General features: G+C 39.3%; 1 protein-coding gene across 1 annotated transcript in view; it reads right to left on the reverse strand.

The window, feature by feature from the left end:
• The window catches only part of LOC129643919 (EGF-like and EMI domain-containing protein 1), a 614,705-nt gene that overhangs the window by 89,716 nt on the left and 503,966 nt on the right, over window positions 1-21,023 (reverse strand). Inside the window, exon 6 of the mRNA XM_055569141.1 lies at window positions 724-846. Within this exon, the coding sequence (XP_055425116.1) occupies window positions 724-846 (123 nt within the window). The remainder of the gene's footprint in view (window positions 1-723; window positions 847-21,023) is intronic.

Here is a 21,023-nt window from a genome sequence, read left to right on the forward strand (position 1 = left end):
AATCAAAATATGCTTGCTCATCATTCAATGAAAAAACACTTCAATTAAAAAACATTTATAAATCATACAGGAAGCACTGTGTTTTAAAAGTTATTCTATTTTTTTCCTGTGTACAAAGTCACTTTAGCATATTTATAAAATTCAGAAACATACCAAGACTTGAAATAATAATTCTACCATCCCAAACTGATATCTAAGAACATCCTGATACACAATAAGTATATAGTAACCTCAGATTTAATGTGTGTAGCTTTAACTATTCTTGAGCAACCATAAGCTCCTTGGTGTATAATCTGTTATAATTTTTGCTATTATAATCACAAGTCCAATTCTGAATCTGGTTTGAAATGAGTGAGCATTGCAGATAGTGACTATTATAGCCTCCTCTCTTCATGGAGAGTCTGTGCTGAACTGGTATACAAACAACAACTAACAAATTTATACTTTACTACATGTGGCAGAAAAGATGCCCTATGGAAATAGCCACACATTTGGAAATCCGAGTTTGCTTGTGAATGTTAATTTCTCTATTTCCTTCCCCATCTTTTTAGTCTTTTAATAGCAAGATATCTTTTCTTTTTATTCTACGAGAGAGAATTGTACTTGAACACTGTCAACTTCTATAGGTATTTTTACAATAGAAAAACCTTTTCTTTCTGCCCCTACAAGAGCAGGTCGATTTTCATTGAAAACGACTTCAAGCTGGTTCTAATATTTACTCACTTATGCAGGTGCGTTCATCAGCATGGAGTCTGTATCCTGTATCACATTCACAGTGGAAGGTGCCCAGAGTGTTAACACAGCGCTGCTGGCAGCCTCCATTCACCACCACACATTCATCGACATCTAGAGGAGGAAGACAGATGGCCAGGATTACAATGTCATTCCAATGTCAGCTTCATAGAAGTGGTACAATATTTGTTTGATACACAGTATGTGTTTTATTGTGCAAAGGCACCATCTCTGTTGCCACAAATCTTTGCCTGTTTGATACATTTTACTCCACAGTATAAACAAGAAAATGTAGACAGAAACTTTATTAAGCTTTTTAAAGCCTAGCCACGATGAGCATAGGGACTGTTTCACAATTTTCTATTCTTCACATCCTGATTAATTAGACAGATCTGAGATATAGATATGTCCTTAGGGAAGGAAACCTGGAGGGGAGAATTACAATGAGCTACTTACTCTATCTGGAGCAGCACAGGTGAGTAGATAAACACATATTATTGGTCTGATGCTGCTGAAAAAAGTCAGTAATAAAGTTAAGACCTTGACTCTCCTTCTTATGTGCTACAGTGGACATTAGGGCAGAGTGAGATAAATTCAAATAAAATCATGGTTTGGAGTTCTTAAAAACACATCAATACATTTGCTCCATTGACTCAGCTTCTTCCTTATCACTCAAGGTTTCATTTTCTGATATACTTAGTATGCTTATGCATGAAGTGATATTAATTTAGAATAAATAGAAAGAGGTCAAGACTCACGGTCACTGATGTATTTGGATCACTCAAATTCATGATAAATGAAGTAGTGTTTGTCTTCCTTTGGAAAGGAACATTGATTTCTCTCTCAGAACCTATATTTTCTTGTATCCTATACAGTCAGTACTTACGTATCTAAAATCACAAGAAGACAACCACAAACATAGGTCAAGTTTTTCAGATAATCAGTGAAATAAGATCTTCTACATTTTCTTGTTTGGAGAATCTATTTTGTGACGTGTCAAAGTAAAAATCAGGCAGCGGTCAAGATTGAGTATGCTCATGTCTCATGCAGATTATGTCCCTGAGTCCCCTGCCCCCAGTTTCATTCCAGCAAAGAATGTGGAGTATGAATACTCCTCACTAAAATATGTAATCATAGTAGATAATTAGCTTTACATTGAGTGAGACTTAATTCCACAGGGCAAGACCTTTATTCAAGACATCAATATTGGGAAGGAATACTATTGCAGTGTCTTATCAAAGGACCTTGAAATCCTAATGGATATTTTGTACTGTGGTAAAAATTAGGGCATTTGTACTGAGGGAAGAAAAAGAATTTCCTTCTATTTGGCATTTTTTTAATGAAAAAGAAGAAAAATATAAATCACAAAAAGAGTCCCACATTTAAAAATTACTAGTTTACTGTTATTTTCCTTCTAAAAATAGATATTCTGGATTAATTTCTGATATTTTTAAAGGAATCTTATTTTAGAGATAAGAACTATGGACTTTTCATAGTATTAGAATTTTTATTAAATTTTGAGTCTGTGATCAGCAAAACACTAAGTTTTTCCATATAAACCAACATCAAATCAGAATTCTCCATTTGTTACTCATACTTTGTGCAGGGCTTTAATATTTATGCTGGCTAAATTTTTATTCTTTCTAGCTTTAGGGTATTATTCCACAAGGTTGAGATATAATTTTGAATCTTAGTTCTGTCAGATGCTGAATTAGATCTCCTTCCCAGGTCTTTGATTTTAAACATACAAATAAAACTTAATTCTCAAGAGTCATATGTTTTTCCAATATAATGATCAACACTTCAGCACTTGCAATCATCAAAATTTTTCATAATATATCATATATAGATAGATTGATAGATTTATTTACATATAGATATAGATGCATGTGTGTGTGTGTGTGTGTGTGTGCTCAGTAGTATCCAGCTGTTTGAGACTTCATGGGTTGTAGCCTGCCAGGCTCCTCTGTCCATGGGATTCTCCAGGCAAGAAAACTGAAGCCAGTTGCTATTTCCTTCTCCACATACATAAGTATTACAAATTAAAGTGTCTTAAAAAGTGTGCACAGATAAAATGATGACTGCTGAGGGAAGGAAGGCATGTAGATTGGGTGGGATACAAGATAAGTGTGTTGGACAAGAAAGTTTATCCACATCTATATAATGTTCTTTTTTTTTTTCCCACAAGAAAGGTTTTAAGGTATTACATGCATATTAAAAAGGAATTTTAAAGAAAGAAGCATAATAAGACCACCTCCCTTCCTGCTCAAGCTTCAATAATTTTCTGACAAAAGAAACCAAGTAAGTGTACAATAAAAAAAAAAAAATCACTGGGCTCACTCCAAAGATTAGAGTGGACATTGATTTTAAGGATGAGTCCTCTTTTACTATGTTTTAGTGTGTTCATATTCTGAACCTACTCCCAGAACTATAATTAAAGTGCCATAATATATTAAAATATACATAACACTCAAAGAAAAGCAAATCAAACTTCCTCTGGACATTGGGTCAGAGAGCCTTGGGAAAAATATCTTAGTGTCAAAGCTTTTAGCCTGTCAACCTTGGCTCTTTGAGACTCAGGTTTTTCATCTGTAAGATGGAAGAACAATGACTACCAAAAGTTTGAATAGGAAAAAGGAGTCCAGAATGGTGGTGGCTAAAAGACAAGGAAGGGAAAAGCCTGCGAAAATAGAACAAAGGAAGGTCCAAGGACTGGAGTGAGGACCTGAGGTAGAACAAACAGCATTCCTGGCTAGCCCAATTTACATAGGGCAGGCCCGGGGGAGGAAAAGACATATAAAAAGAGGAGCCAAAGGGCCAGGGGTCTCTCTCTCCCACTCACATGCTCGTTCTCTCTCTCTCCTCTTCGCATCTTTTGGGTCTACATGTCCTCACGCCTCAATGATGTATTTTCCTTTATTTTCTAAATAAAACTGATCTGTCCGAGAACTATAACATGGACTCTCTGAGGGCTGTGATGCACCGAGGGCTTTAACATCCGTCACTTCAAATTTTTGTTGTGATGAGACAGAACCAAAGAGATTACACTCCCCTGACACTATGGTTTATGTTTTTCTTTCTTATTCATATATATGATTTTGGAATAAATTTCTCATACTTGAGACTGTATGTAGGAATCAGTCAATTGTATTCCACTAACTTGAACCAACAAGGCAAAACCATAAAGTGAAGGACTTCCCTGATGGTCCAGTGGCTAAGACTCTGTGTTCTCAATGCAGGAGCCAGAGAACTGGATCCCACATGCCACAAATAAGAGTTCACATGCCACAACTACAGATCCCACATGCTCCAATGAAGACTGAAGATCCCTTGTGCCACAACTAAGAACTGGCACAGATAAATAAAATATTTTTAAAAATCCATAAAATGAGAGCACATGATAGACGTCCTGAGCAACGTGGGAATTCAGGGAAGGGAAAATGCATTTGAGTGGCAGTGATAAGGGGATGGTTGAGATATAAACTGAGACTTGAGTTCATGGAGAAAAGGACGAGTAATACCTGAAGATGTCCATGGACAGAAGAGCCTCCCAGGCTACAGCCCATGGAATTGCAAAGAGTTGGACATGACTGAGAGATTGAGCATGCACACACAATCCAAAGGTGCAGCTGTTTAAACATGCAGTGTCTGAGATTCAGTATTCAGACTTGTCAGGTTGGAGAAGAAGGTTGGCAAAAGAAAGTAAAGCTGAAAAACAAATCTAAAATCTTCTTTTAATTAATTGAGATAGCAACATGTTCTTTTCTTGATTTGCAATACAATACACTTGTGGGCAGGTGGAGACATAATAGGCTGTGTTCACACAGTAGCTAAGCAAACTTATTAAAAGTTAAAAAAAAAAGTCAATTATTTATAAAGTGGTACCAAATGCAGAGTAATTGGTTTGACTTTCTTCCTTTTTGTCCTTTCAGAATACACTGAATTTACAGATTGCTTGGGCATTGTGTGACCTACAGTTTGCAAATCTGGCAGCACATTAGAATAATTTGGTGAGCAATTTAGAATTATCCATGCCTTGGTCTTGCCTTTAAAAAATCTAATTTAACTGGTCCGGGGTAAGACTTGAGAGTCAAACATTTTGGATAAAATCAGCTATAAGGATATATTTACAACACAGGGAATATAACCTATATTTCATAATTACTATAAATGGAATATTATCTTTGAAAATTGTGAGTATTAAATATCTGTAACTTACATAATATTGTATATCGACTAAACTTCAGTATCAGTTCAGTTCAGTCGCTCAGTCGTGTCCGAATTTGTGACCCCATGAATCGCAGCACGCCAGGCCTCCCTGTCCATCACCAACTCCTGGAGTTCACCCAGACTCACGCCCATCGAGTCAGTGATGCCATCCAGCCATCTCATCGTATGTCGTCCCCTTCTCCTCCTGCCCCCAATCCCTCCCAGCATCAGAGTCTTTTCCAATGAGTCAACTCTTCGCATGAGGTGGCCAAAGTACTGGAGTTTCAGCTTTAGCATCATTCCTTCCAAAGAAAGCCCAGGGCTGATCTCCTTCAGAATGGACTGGTTGGATCTCCTTGCAGTCCAAGGGACTCTCAAGAGTCTTCTCCAACACCACAGTTCAAAAGCATCAATTCTTCGGTGCTCAGCCTTCTTCACAGCCCAACTCTCACATCCATATATGACCACAGGAAAAACCATAGCCTTGACTAGAGGAACCTTTGTTGGCAAAGTAATGTCTCTGCTTTTGAATATTCTATCTAGGTTGGTCATAACTGTCCTTCCAAGGAGTAAGCGTCATTTAATTTCATGGCTGCAGTCACCATCTGCAGTGACTTTGGAGCCCCCAAAAATAAAGTCTGACACTGTTTCCACTGTTTCCCCATCTATTTCCCATGAAGTGATGGGACCGGATGCCATGATCTTCATTTTCTGAATGTTGAGCTTTAAGCCACCTTTTTCACTCTCCTCTTTCACTTTAATCAAGAGGCTTTTGAGTTCCTCTTCTCTTTCTGCCATAAGGGTAGTGTCATCTGCATATCTGAGGTTATTGATATTTCTCCCGGCAATCTTGATTCCAACTTGTGTTTCTTCCAGTCCAGCGTTTCTCATGATGTACTCTGCATAGAAGTTAAATAAGCAGGGTGACAATATACAGCCTTGACGTACTCCTATTCCTATTTGAAACCAGTCTGTTGTTTAATGTCCAGTTCTAACTGTTTCTTCCTGACCTGCATACAAATTTCTCAAGAGCCATATCAGGTGGTCTGGTATTCCCATCTCTTTCAGAATTTTCCACAGTTGATTGTGATCCACACAGTCAAAGGCTTTGGCATAGTCAATAAAGCAGAAATAGATGTTTTTCTGGAACTCTCTTGCTTTGTCCATGATCCGGCAGATGTTGGCAATTTGATCTCTGGTTCCTCTGCCTTTTCTAAAACCAGCTTGAACACCTGGAAGTTCACGGTTCACATATTGTTGAAGCCTGGCTTGGAGAATTTTGAGCATTGCTTGACTAGCATGTGAGATGAGTGCAATTGTGCAGTAGTTTGAGCATTCTTTGGCATTGCCTTTCTTTGGGATGGAATGAAAACAGACCTTTTCCAGTCCTGTGGCCACTGCTGAGTTTTCCAAATTTGCTGGCATATTGAGTGCAGCACTTTCACAGCATCATCTTTCAGGATTTGAAATAGCTCAACTGGAATTCCATCACCTCCACTAGCTTTGTTCAGAGTGATGCTTTCTAAGGCCCACTTGACTTCACATTCCAGGATGTCTGGCTCTAGGTCAGTGATCACACCATCGTGATTATCTGGGTCATGAAGATCTTTTTTGTACAGTAGGATTATAAAAAATAGAGTACAGCAAATGTTTAATAAAAGTTACTTATCATTAAAAAAAAAAAGCACCTTTAGTGATTCTTATGTGGAGCCAGAGTTGAGATCCCCTGATGTTGTTTCTGCTTTAGTTGCCTAGTGATCTTGTTAGAATGCAAAGAGACAAGGGGCTGGATTTTAGCATTTCTAATAGATCCAAGCCTATTCTAAAGCTGCTGGTCTGGGGACCATACTCTGAGTAATGAGCCTGCAGACAGTCCTCTGTCCAACTGTAAATGTCATACGGATCATAGGTGACATGATTTGACTCAACTTCTCAGCTGCTTGACTAAAGCATACCAATTCAGTTTAAATAGATACATCAATACTCTGACCAAAATAGTGTGTATATACACCTACACAAATGTATACATATATATATATATATATATAGTTGTTGTTTAGTTGCTAAGTCGTGTCTGACTTTTTGTGACCCCATAAACTGTAGCCCACCAGGCTCCTCTGTCCATGAGATTCTCCAGGCAAGAATATGGAGTAGGTTGCCATTTCCTCCTCCAGGGGATCTTCCTGACTCGGGGATTGAACCCATGTCTCTTGCATCTCCTGCATTGCACACAGATTTTTGACCACTGAGCCACCAGGGAAGCCTTATATACATACACACCTACATTAAATTATATGCTAAAATCATCTGAAAATAAACCACTAATATTTCCCACAATATTCTCTCAGTAATAGTTAATAGCTTTAAGACAACTTTAGCATTATCTGTTATGAGGAATGACTTTCTTCTGTAAAACATGAGGGATATTTTAGTTCTTTTCTGATGAAGTACCTCTGATATAGGATAAAACTGGGCTAAATTGCCAAGATATTAGACACTCATGCTGAAGCTGTCACAAGTGATTTTCTTTTCTATCAAGATTCTGCCCAACAGAGTTAAAACTAGAAATGTCAATATTACATTAAAATGTTATTATCAAGTATACTTCATGTGAAGAAATCATTTCTCCAAAATTTCTCTCAGTTATATCTTCATGTTAGATGCTTACAGAAAGCCCTGCCCTTAGAATTGGAGCTCCAGGACACTGCTGGGAATAATGATAAAATGATTAGAATTTTTTCAGCATTATCACTGAGATATGGACCAAGGATGATGATTTTTATACTGTAAAAAATGTCAAAAAGAATCAACTATGTCTGCTATTTTTCCTTTTTAGTGTCCTTTCTCTTAATATTTCTGCTGTATTTATCCCCCAAATTATTTCCCCAGATGGTCACAGAATATAATAGCTTAAAATAATTCACATTATTATCCAATGTATTTTGCACATAAAAGCTCCCTGAAACAACAATGATCCATTTTTTCCCTAAACAATTCAGGATTATTTCATATTTTTTTTTAGAGTGTGCAGCCAGAGTAAGATAAATTATTCTTCCATTTGCTTTTTAATGTACTCTTCTCAGGAATCTTTTGATTGGAAATAAGTGTTCCTGGGTTACTTTATATTAAAGATTGCATTATAGAAGTGTTAGATGTGGAGGGAATATTAAAGGATGTGTTGAAGACTCCACTAGATTTTACATGTGGCTTTATTTTCACTCTGTTTTACTATTCTGCTTTCGCTCTGATATGCAATACTGCTGACTTTTCACTTGTATTTTAATTCTATAATTCCTGATCGAATGAACTCCTTAAGGTCAAGGATCCTGTTATGTTAAGCATATTCTGGCATAAAGTTTATACTCCATAAATGATAAGTGAATGAATGAATGTGTGGTTTGAGAGCCCTCCACATCATTTAGTCTTCGTATTCACTAATATTCATTAATGGATTTTCTTAGGAATGGGCTCTGTTCCACTTGCTTTCTCTTCGCTCTTGTAATAGACTATTGGTTTGTTTTTGACCCTTCACAAGTTTCTTTAAAAAAATCCAGGGCACAGAATAATTTTTGTTTGCTAATGAACAAACTTAAACTGTGTCTATAGTGAATATTCACTGCTTGACTGCTTAGGATTCATCCATTTTTCTTCTTCACTAATACTCAATAGCTATGAGGTTTTCCTTTGGGCAAATTTATCCCCGTGATTTTAGAGAAACCATGTAGATTACATGGGACTGATGAATAACATTCCTCTCTCAAATCTGAAGTGGATTTTTCTTGGCATAAATTTACCTCCATCTGTCACAGTGATTGGACCAGGTACTGTCTTCATTAGAATATGACTGTCTCAGGAACGAATGAATTCCTTCAGATGTGATCCAGTCACCATGAAGCTCAACATATAGGTCTGGAACCTGAAACATAGAGACCCTGTTGCTCTGGAAATTGTAATTTGTGTATATGAGCCATTTTACAGTAGCCAGTTTGCTCCCATGAATGAAGCTAAAGATAAAGCCAACAAACAGGACAGAACTGAAGGATAGGAGTATAAGAGGTGGAGTCCTGATTGAACTATGCCTGAAACCTTCCCACCTCTGGCCTTCTCAGTTAAGTGATTCAATATCCTCCCTTTTATTGTTTAGGCATTTTAAATCACATGATCCTATTGCTTGTAAAATAAGTCATCCTAACTGATTCATGCATACTGTAAAGTGGGTTTGCAGGAGGAAGTCACCAAATACAGCCCAAACTAAGCACACACTTTCCAAAAAGATTTATTGTCCTCCAATCAGTGAAATGTTTTAATCTATGTTTCGTCAAAGATTGGGAAAAGTGATGTAGTTCTTCCTCTTAACATTACTGGAGCAATTATACTCTGTTAAGATGCTAATGAATTTGGGGATTTATAACAATTTTGGTTAAATTTTATTACAAATATTACGAGTTTATCAAACTGCCTGTGCAAAGCTGTGTTATATCTGATAGAGCCTACAAGGTTGAAAATGCCATCTTGCATGATTTCCTCACAATTGCTCTGAGAGATTTTTCTGATTTGGTCTGTTGAGAATAAGGATTAATGCAAAAAAAAAAAAAAAAAAGAGAGAGAGAGAGAGATTATGCTAAAGATGTGGCTAGGGCCTGATTGGCACCCCGCTCCAGTACTCTTGCCTGGAGAATCCCATGGACAGAGGAGCCTGGTAGGCTGCAGTCCCTGGGGTCACTAAGAGTCAGACACAACTGAGCGACTTCACTTTCACTTTTCACTTTTCACTTTCATGCATTGGAGGACGAAATGGCAACCACTCCAGTGTTCTTGCCTGGAGAATCCCGGGGACAGGGGAGCCTGGTGGGCTGCCGTCTATGGGGTCGCACAGAGTTGGACATGACTGAAGTGACTTAACAGCAGGGCCTGATTATTGAGGATCTTTTTGGCCATACTAAGGAATCAGGTGTCTACTTTATAGACCATGGGCACCAGCAGGGCAAAGCATATGTAAGTGGGAGACTGAAGGCAGGGAGATCAAGTAACAACAATTGCCAAAATCCAGCTGAATGATGATGAAGACTTGATCTAAGTTAGCAGCAGTGGAAAGAGAGAAACATGGGCAGGTATAAAAGAGAAGAGAAAATCAAAAGGTTTTGTTTATTAGTGTGGCAACCCACTCCAGTATTCTTGCCTGGAGAATCCTGTGGACAGATGAACCTGGCGGGCTATAGCGCATGGTGTTACAAAGAGTTAAACACAACTGAAGCGACTTAGCATGCATGTATGATGAAGAACAAAGACTCAAAGTGAAGTGACTTGAACAACTGGATGGATATTTGTGGCATTCACCACATTCATTAAAATAGCACAGAAGGAGGAACATTTGATACTAAAAGAATAGCTGCTGAATCATATGTGTGATTATTTGTTTTATATCTGTGTTCCCTGTTCAAGAATAATTCAATGAGAGTAGGAATTCTGCTGGTTTTACTCACAATACCTACTCCAGTGTTTGGCACATAGAAGATGTTATAAAAATACCTGTTAAAAAAGTAAATGAAAAGGTACAGAATATTGAGCATCTCCATATAGATAGTAACTCAGAGCACAAGAGTAGGGATGATATCAATAAGCAAAAGTATGTAGATAAAGAAGATAAAGGAGGTTAATAGAGAACTCTGAGAAGTATCAACATTTAGGACAGAACACACAAATCTGACCAAGACAGCCATCCAGAGAAGTAGGAGGAAAACTGAGAAAGTCTGGCATCATGGAAGCCTAGGGAGGGTGAGTTTCAAGAAGGAAACTGTGGACTACACAGGGATTTCAAATAGGAACTGGGAAGTGCCCACTGGATTTAACAAGAATTTCACTGATGAAACTGATGAGGATGAGGATACCAATAAAAATAACCCACCTGACAATTACCGAACACAAACAATGTACCAGGCACTGCTCTAAACCGTCCACATTAACACATTTAATACTCAAGACAGCCCTACGAAATAAATACTAATATTACTCCTACCTACAGAGGAGGAAGCCGAGACTTAGAAGGCTGTTTTAATAGAGTACTAGATTGATCCCAGGTTGCAGTGAGTTGGGTTGAAGAAAAAGTGGGAGACAAAGAAAGGGAGACAGAAAGTTAAGACACATATTGCAATAATTTTGACTATTAAGAAAAGGAGGCTGTATTTGGACTGGAGAGCATAGTAGAGGGAGAGAGTTTTTAAGGTGGACCAGATTTGCAGTAGTTTAAATATTGATGAGAAGGGACCAATAGAGAGGGCTGACTTGAAGATATGAGAGTGATTTCTCAAATTATTGAGAATCTCAAATCATATTAGTGCAGTCCATGATAAAGTATATCCTGGGAGAAGTAATCCACCCTGGGCACTGAACGTCCTTACATATTTTATGTCAGATAACTCTTTACCCAAGCCATTTTTCAAGGCTCTGTTTGCACAGAGAGACAAGCTAACATATCCCCTGAGAAAACAAAGTGGCTTGTTTCTGCTAACTCTAAAAGTGGTGGATTCCCCAAGCTCAGTGTTTCCCTTGTTTAATGCAGCCACTTGATGTGTAGGCATCGATAATGAGCCCTTTGTGTCACTGCTACGGGATGTGGGGGGACACGGGGAATTGACACAGACATATAAAGCTCTGGCTACTGGCTATGCCAGGAGTAATAAAGCCCTTTGTTTCTGACCCTGGAGCCTCATGTCTTGTGTCACCATCTATGAAACAATTACAGCCTAACTGGTTAGTTATAGTAGGGTATTCTAGAATATGAGACCCTGCACACTTTGTAATAGTACACAGAAACAAAATCACACACACACAATCACCTGTTACTCTGGGTTACAGTGAGCATGTCCATCTGAGCAGCTACAGATGTTACTGTTTTCTCCTTGTTTCTTCTTATGCCTTTTGATTGCTTGTAGTCTTGAAATGATTAGTAAAATACAGTACAGGAAAGATCCCTTATCTTCCTGGGCCTGATTTGATAAGCTGATCCTTTATGTTAGCTCAGGAAGGAAAAAGGAAAAGATGTCATGCATGTGGGCCCGCATGAGATTTTACTGAGCAGTGACAGCACAAATACCTAATCCAGGGAACCAACAATTTTACTATAGTTTTGCTTATTGCTATATTTCTAGTACTTAAGGAAGTGTTTGTCATATAGTATGCACAATAAATATTTGCTGAAAAGGAGGGAGAAAACCAGGTTTCCCTTGTGGTCCAGTGGTTAAGATTCTATGCTTCCACTGCAGGGGGCACTGGTTCAATCCCTGGTCAGGAAACTAAGATTCCACAGATGAAAGTGAATAAATGAACAGATAAGTGATGGGTAGGTAAAACTGCAGAGGGAGAAGGCTCAGCAAAGAGACTGAGAAAGGGGAATCAAGAAGGTGGAAAGGAGCAGACAGTGTGGAATCCTGGTACCCAAGGAGGAATGTCTTTTTAAAAGGGAATGAACAACAAAATCAGTGCTGCTGAAAATCAAATCAAATGAGGACTGAAAACAATCTGGTAGATTGGTAAATTATAAAGTCTTTCAGCCACATAGAAGAATGTGGATAGCAAGTTAGCCTTTGGGGATGACTATTTTTTACAAAAGGTTTTTCAGAGTCCAGAATAATCTATTCTTTCTTCTTATTGAAAACAGAGCTTCCAAGGCCAGGCTTTCTTGGATCTATTGTGTTGCAGCTTCATCTATAACACAACCAATCACATCCCTGAAGGCCACAGTGTGACAAGGCTCTGGTATATACTGCTACAATATTGTTATCATAGTTTCTCTGTGAAGGGCCGCAAACAATGAAAATAAAGCATATACACAGAGCCTACTGAAAACATGAAATTGACATACACTTAATGATATGCAAAATCATTCCCATACTTTATAATGTCAAGCACAAATGGGAAAGAAAGGTGAGTGAGCCAGTAAAACTGAGCTAAACAAAAAGTCATCTCTCAATAGCTCATTTTGCTTAATTACTTTTCTCTATTACCATTTCAACCCACAGTTCAAATACATTGATTCTCTTCCAGTTTTAAAGAAAGAGCCAAACTCACTATAGCCTGAGAGCTAAGGATATCATTTCCAGAAATGGAAAAGGCATTCACCCTGGGCACTCAGTTAGAAAAAACAGAAGCATTTAGCCAAACTCCAGATTCACTCTCTATAATGAAAAGTATCATCCTCTGAGAAATTTTCATCTTTTGGACAGTGACTGGTTCAGCTTCTCCTTTTTTCCTTGGAGGTCTAACATAACTCTAGCATTTAGAGACTACTTCAGTTCAGTTCAGTCGCTCAGTCGTGTCCAACTGTTTGTGACCCCATGAATTGCAGCATGCCAGGCCTCCCTGTCCATCACCAACTCCTGGAGTTCACCCAAACTCTTGTGCCAGTTGGTGATGCCATCCAGCCATCTCATCCTCTGTCATCCCCTTCTCCTTCTGCCCCCAATCCCTCCCAGCATCAGAGTCTTTTCCAATGAGTCAACTCTTCGCATCAGGTGGCCAAAGTACTGGAGTTTCAGCCTCAGCTCAGTTCTTCCAATGAGCACCCAGGAATGGTCTCCTTTAGGATGGACTGGATGGATCTCCTTGGAGTCCAAGGGACTTTCAAGAGTCTTCTCCAATACCACAGTTCAAAAGCATCAATTCTTCGGTGCTCAGCTTTCTTCACAGTCCAACTTTCACATCCATACATGACCACTGGAAAAACCATAGCCTTGACTAGATGGACCTTTGTTGGCAAAGTAATATCTCTGCTTTTAGAAATAACACCCAAACAAGATGTCCTTTTCATTATAGGGGACTGTAATGCAAAAGTAGGAAGTCAAAAAACACCTGGAGTAACAGGCAAATTTGGACTTGGAATACGGAATGAAGCAGGGCAAAGGCTAATAGAGTTTTGCCAAGAGAATGCACTAGTCATAGCAAACACCCTCTTCCAACAACACAAGAGAAAACTCTACACATGGACATCACCAGATGGTCAACACTGAAATCAGATTGATTATATTCTTTGCAGCCAAGGATGGAGAAGCTCTATACAGTCAGCAAAAACAAGACTGGGAGCTGCCTGTGGCTCAGATCATGAACTCCTTATTGCCAAATGCAGACTTAAATTGAAGAAAGTAGGGAAAACCACTAGACCATTCAGGTATGACCTAAATCAAATCCCTTATGACAATACAGTGGATGTGAGAAATAGATTTAAGGGACTAGATCTGATAGACAGAGTACCTGATGAACTATGGACAGAGGTTCGTGACATTGTACAGGAGACAGGGATCGAAACCATCCCCATGGAAATGAAATGCAAAAAAGCAAAATGGCTGTCTGGGGAGGCCTTACAAATAGCTGTGAAAAAAAGAGAAGCAAAAAGCAATGGAGCAAAGGAAAGGTATTCGCATCTGAATGCAGAGTTCCAAAGAATAGCAAGAAGAGATAAGAAAGCCTTCCTCAGCGATCAATGCAAAGTAACAGAGGAAAACAACAGAATGGGAGAGACTAGAGATCTCCTCTAGAAAATTAGAGATACCAAGGGAACATTTCACGCAAAGATGGGCTCGATAAAGGACAGAAATGTTATGGACCTAACAGAAGCAGAAGATATTAAGAAGGTGCTACTTAATGTTTCCTAAATGAATGGTGAATGGAGACACATCTAGAAAGTTAGAAGAGGGGCCATGAGAGAAGGGAGGACTAATGCAGGGATTGGAAATCAAAGGTGGGTAATGAAAAATGGTTGGCTGACTGCCTGCTTGATTGAGATAACTCGGTTGGTCTAGAAATTGTTCAAAGACCCTGGAATATCTAACACTAAAGGTCACAAATGGAGAGTGGGGGGCACCTGGCTCTGGATACTGTAGAAATCACTGCTTGAGAAGTGCATCTTTTCATAAGTGTTGGGATACAGGACAGAATACACACTGGGGTTCCATTAATGGAGTATTGATTAACTGATTCATCAACTGAGAGATGTACAGAGAAATGATAGATGGGGAGCCTTTTCTCTCCCAGTAACTATATGAGTGAATGGGAAAACTTCTATGGGGAAGTGAATGTGAGGCTGGATTCTCCTCCTAGAGTGGATTTTGATTAGCTTTATCTTCACACATCAGATTTAAGGAAAGAGTAAGATCTCTTAAGGGTAGTGAGTGAAGGAGACAAAAGTTGAGGTAGCCAGCAGAGAAACTAGGAGAGTGCCAGCCTTGGGGCCTTAAAAACCTCTAGATCCCAGGGCAGCTGATAGAGTGGAAAGAGGATTCAGAAGATGGGAATTAAGACTCAGAAAATGAGCTCACCTCTGTCCCTTCCATACATCTGATTAACCCTATCCCCTTTTAGTCAACTTCATCTCTAAACCCCAACCCCAAAGGTCAAACTAGCTAAAGGGAACTGGCTATGTTATAATATACAGGAACCTCACGATGCATGAATGGGAGTCTGATACAAACTGTGCCAAGTTGATATTATGACTTTGGAGGGTTCTGGTTATGATTTTATTGGAGAAGGAAATGGCAACCCACTCCAGTGTTCTTGCCTGGAGAATCCCAGGGACGAGGGAGCCTGGTGGGCTGCCATCTACGGGGTCGCACAGAGTCAGACACGACTGAAGCGACTTAGCAGCAGCAGCAGCAGTCATGATTTTAGTCAACAAGAGTCCGAAATGCAATCTCAAAAACGATAGAATGATCTCTCTTAATTTCCAAGGCAAACCATTCAATATCACAGTAATCCAAGTCTATGCCCCAACCAGTAACGCTGAAGAAGCTGAAGTTGACCATTTCCATGAAGACCTACAAGACCTTCTAGAACTAACACCCAAAAAAGATGTCCTTTTCATTATAGGGGACTGTAATGCAAAAGTAGGAAGTCAAAAAACACCTGGAGTAACAGGCAAATTTGGACTTGGAGTACAGAATGAAGCAAGGCAAAGGCTAATAGAGTTTTGCCAAGAGAATGCACTGGTCATAGCAAACACCCTCTTCCAACAACACAAGAGAAAACTCTACACATGGACATCACCAGATGGTCAACACTAAAATCAGATTGATTATATTCTTTGCAGCCAAGGATGGAGAAGCTCTATACAGTCAGCAAAAACAAGACTGGGAGCTGCCTGTGGCTCAGATCATGAACTCCTTATTGCCAAATGCAGACTTAAATTGAAGGAAGTGGAGAAAACCACTAGACCATTCAGGTATGACCTAAATCAAATCCCTTATGACTATACAATGGACATGAGAAATAGATTTAAGGGACTAGATCTGATAGACAGAGTGCCTGATGAACTATGGATGGAGGTTTGTGACATTGTACAAAAGACAGGGATCAAAAACAATCCCATGGAAATGAAATGCAAAAAAGCAAACTGGCTGTCTGGGGAGGCCTTATAAATAGCTGTGAAAAAAAGGGAAGCGCAAAGCAAAGGGGAAAAGGAAAGATATAAACATCTGAATGCATAGTTCCAAAGAAGAGCAAGGAGAGATAAGAAAGCGTTCCTCAGCGATCAATACAAAGAAATAGAGGAAAACAATAGAATGGGAAAGACTAGAGATCTCTTCAAGAAAATTAGAGATCCAAGGGAACATTTCATACAAAGATGGGCTCAATAAAGGACAGAAATGGTAGGGACCTAAAAGAAGCAGAAGATATTAAGAAGAGGTGACAAGAATACACAGAAGAACTGTACAAAAAAGATCTTCACAACCCAGATTATCATGATGATGTGATCACTAACCTATAGCCAGACATCCTGGAATGTGAAGTCAAATGGGTCTTAGGAAGCGTCACTATGAACAAAGCTAGTGGAGGTGATGGAATTCCAGTTGAGCTATTTCAAATCCTGAAAGATGATGCTGTGAAAGGGCTGCACTCAGTATGCCAGCAAATTTGGAAAACTCAGCAGTGGGCACAGGACTGGAAAAGGTCTGTTTTCATTCCATCCCAAAGAAAGACAGTGCCAAAGAATGCTCAAACTACAGCACAATTGTACTCATCTCACATGCTAGTAAAGTAATGCTCAAAATTCTCCAAGCCAGGCTTCAGCAATACGTGAACCGTGAACTTCCAGATGTTCAAGCTGGTTTTAGAAAAGGCAGAGGAACCAGAGATCAAATTGCCAACATCTGCTGGATCCTCTAAAAAGCAAGAGAGTTCCAGAAAAACATCTATTTCTGCTTTATTGACTATGCCAAAGCCTTTGACTGTGTGGATCCCAATAAACTGTGGAAAATTCTGAAAGAGATGGGAATACCAGACCACCTGACCTGCCTCTTGAGAAATCTGTATGCAGGTCAGGAAGCAACAGTTAGAACTGGACATGGAACAACAGACTGGTTCCAAATAGGAAAAGGAGTACATCAAGGCTGTATATTGTCACCCTGCTTATTTAACTTATATGTAGAGTACATCATGAGAAATGCTGGGCTGGAGGAAGCACAAGCTGGAATCAAGATTGCGGAGAGAAATATCAGTAACCTCAGATATGCAGATGACACTTCCCTTATGGCCGAAAGTGAAGAGGAACTAAAGAGCCTCTTGATGAAAGTGAAAGAGGAGAGTGAAAAAGTTGGCTTAAAGCTCAACCTTCAAAAAGCTAAGATCATTGCATCTGGTCCCATTACTTCATGGCAAATAGATGGGGAAATATTGGAAACAGTGGCTGACTTTATTTTTCTGGGCTCAAAAATCACTGCAGATGGTGATTGCAGCCATGAAATTAAAAGACGCTTACTCCTTGGAAGGAAAGTTATGACCAACCTAGACAGCGTATTAAAAACCAGAGACATTACTTTGCCAACAAAGGTCTGTCTAGTCAAGGCTAACATTTTTCCAGTGCTCATGTATGGATGTGAGATTTGGACTGTGAAGAAAGCTGAGCGCATAAGAATTGATGCTTTTGAACTGTGGTGTTGGAGAGACTCTTGAGAGTCCCTCGGGCTGCAAGGATATCCAACCAGTCTATCCTAAAGGAGATCAGTCCTGTGTGTTCATTGGTAGGACTGATGTTGAAGCTTAGACTCCTATATTTTGGCCACCTGATGTGAAGAATTGACTCACTGGAAAAAACCCTGAGGCTGGGAAAGACTGAGGGCAGATGAAGAAGGGGACAACAGGATGAGATGGTTGGATGGCATCACCAACTCAATGGACATGGGTTTGTGTGAACTCTGGGAGTTGGCGATGGATAGGGAGGCCTGGCGTGCTGCAGTTCATGGGGTCGCAAAGAGTCGGATGCAACTGAGCGACAGAACTGAACTGAACTGAGTCATGATTTTATCTAAAGGCAACTTTTTTCTCTTTTCTTTCACCTGATTACAGAGCTTCTTTCTTGTGGACTGGGGTAACATGAAGGCTGTTGGCAGCCATCTGTTCCAAGACCACCATCAAACTACAGGACTGGCACAGGACTCCAGCTGAGACAACCTGCGAATTCCATCTTCTGAGCCACATGGTTGGGCTTCCCATTGACTCAGTAGTAAAGAATCTGCCTCCCAAGCCAGAGATGCAGGTTTAGTCCCTAGGTTGGGAAGATCCCCTCGAGAAGGAAATGGCAGTCCACTCCAGTATTTTTGCCTGGGAAATCCTGCGGACAGAGGAGCCTGGCAGGCTACAGGCCATGGGTTCACAAAGAGTCACAAATGACTTAAGGACTAAATAACAGCAGCAGCAACTACATGGTTAGATTAAGGAAGGGCATGTGACCCAGATGAAATAGTCACCAGTGACTTTTGCACAGGCAACAGAGGAAAGAAGCACTACTTTTTCTATATGATGCTTGAGTTTCTCTTTATATTACAAATCTTGAGTTAGCATTATATTTTCATGAATGTAAATTGTGTGCCACTTCTGTTACCTTTAATTCTTTTCTAGGAAAATTTTTGAATTAAAATGCTAGAAATGACTTATTTATCTAATTGTAGAATTCAAAAGAACCTTAAAAGATAAACAAGTCCCAACTCTTACACCATAGGAGTTCCTTCAACATTTTTAACAAATGGCCGTTAATACAAAGTTTCAACTGCAGAGAACACACTGTTTTATCCTTTTTATTACTTCCTACTCTTCCTTTCTTCTCGTCCCTTTTGTCCTCTTGTATTCATGTAACGTTGTGGGTCTATGTGTGTTAGTTGCTCTGTTGTGTCTGATTCTTTGCTATCTCATGGGCTGTAACTCTCCAGGCTCCTCCTGCTGCTGCTGCTAAGTCACTTCAGTCGTGTCCGACTCTGTGCAACCCCATAGACGGCAGCCCACCAGGCTCCACCGTCCCTGGGATTCTCCAGGCAAGAACACTGGAGTGGGTTGCCATTTCCTTCACCAATGCGTGAAAGTGAAGTCGCTCAGTCGTGTCCGACTCTCAGTGACCCCACGGACTGCAGCCCACTAGGCTCCTCCGTCCATGGGATTTTCCAGGCAAGAATACTGGAGTGGGGGTGTGGTTGCCTTCTCTGCTCCAGGCTCCGATGTTTATGGAATTCTCCAGGCCAGAAACTGGAGTAGGCTGCCATTCCCTTTCCCAGGGGATTTTCCCAACCCAAGGATTGAACCCATGTCTCTTCATGGCAGGAGTTTCTTTACCATTTAAGCCACCAGGGAAGCCCTTATGCAACATTACCACATACAAAGTATTTGGAAAATAAAAATCAATAATTATATATTTTTTCCATCAAAGTTATTTTAAAACAAAAAATTATAAACACAATTCAATTGTACAAATAAAGTAATGTGACATTTTGCTACTTTACTTTTAGTAAAATTGGTCCCCTTCTTTAATTTGTACTACATTGAGAATAAACATTTTATGTTTGTTTATAGGTTATTATTCTTTTGGAAAAATATGTATTTACATTTTATACCCATTATTAAATTACATTCTCCGGTTCTTTCTCTGTACCTTTTCTTTCTGATGTTTACCTAAACATGTACCATTTATCATAAAGTATTACACACTAAAAATAGAATTTTTTTTTCAGTTTTTTTATCCTTTGCCAACAGCTGTCAACCAAATTTCCAAGAAAGATCAATTTAATTTAAAGTGCACCTCTAGACGATCCAGGATTTAAGCATTTAATTAGAAATCCATTAAAATAATTGTATTCCCTTTTAATGTAGTCACTTAACCTGTAGTTAAAAGTGATTTCTATTATTATAAAATAGCTCATATATAATCTGATGTTATATTGCTTAAATTTATCTCAGAAGCATTTGCACTTGTAAATTAAGTAGAAATGTGCTGAATTCAAAGCCTAAAGTTCCTATTCAAAAAAATTGGTGATGATATTTAAAAGTCCCAACTGGAACAAAACAATATTCCCTTCTCTCAATTCTTTCTTTCAGTTCAGTTCAGTTGTTCAGTCATGTCCGATTCTTTGTGACCCCATGAATTGCAGCATGCCAGGCCTCCCTGTCCATCACCAACTCCCGGAGTTTACTCAAACTCACGCCCATCGAGTCGGTGATGCCATCCAGCCATCTCATCCTCTGTCGTCCCCTTCTCTTCCTGACCCCAATCCCTCCCAGCATCAGAGTCTTTTCCAGTGAGTCAATTCTTCACATGAGGTGGCCAAAGTACTGGAGTTTCAGCTTTAGCATCAGTCCTTCCAAAGATCACCCAGGACTGATCTCCTTTAGAATGGACTGGTTGGATCTCCTTGCAGTCCAAGGGACTCTCAAGAGTCTTCTCCAACACCACAGTTCAAAAGCATCAATTCTTTGACGTTCAGCTTCCTTCACAGTCCAACTCTCACATCCATACATGACTACTGGAAAAACCATAGCCTTGACTAGATGGACCTTTGTTGGCAAAGTAATGTCTCTGGTTTTTAATATGCTATCTAGGTTGGTTATAATTTTCCTTCCAAGAAGTAAGAGTCTTTTCATTTCATGGCTGCAGTCACCATTTCTTTCTTTAATCAAAGCCAAATTAACTGGAACTGGGAGAGTATAATTTAGTGATTTTCATTCTTAAAATTAAAAATCATCTGAAAATATTTCTTTCCCTTCAGGATTTATTTCTTAGGGAATACCTACTGAGAACTTTTAAAAAAGTATGATTTATTTTTGGTTGTTCT

The sequence above is a fragment of the Bubalus kerabau genome, chromosome 2, assembly GCF_029407905.1.
Source record: "Bubalus kerabau isolate K-KA32 ecotype Philippines breed swamp buffalo chromosome 2, PCC_UOA_SB_1v2, whole genome shotgun sequence".
Taxonomy (NCBI): Eukaryota; Metazoa; Chordata; class Mammalia; order Artiodactyla; family Bovidae; genus Bubalus; species Bubalus kerabau.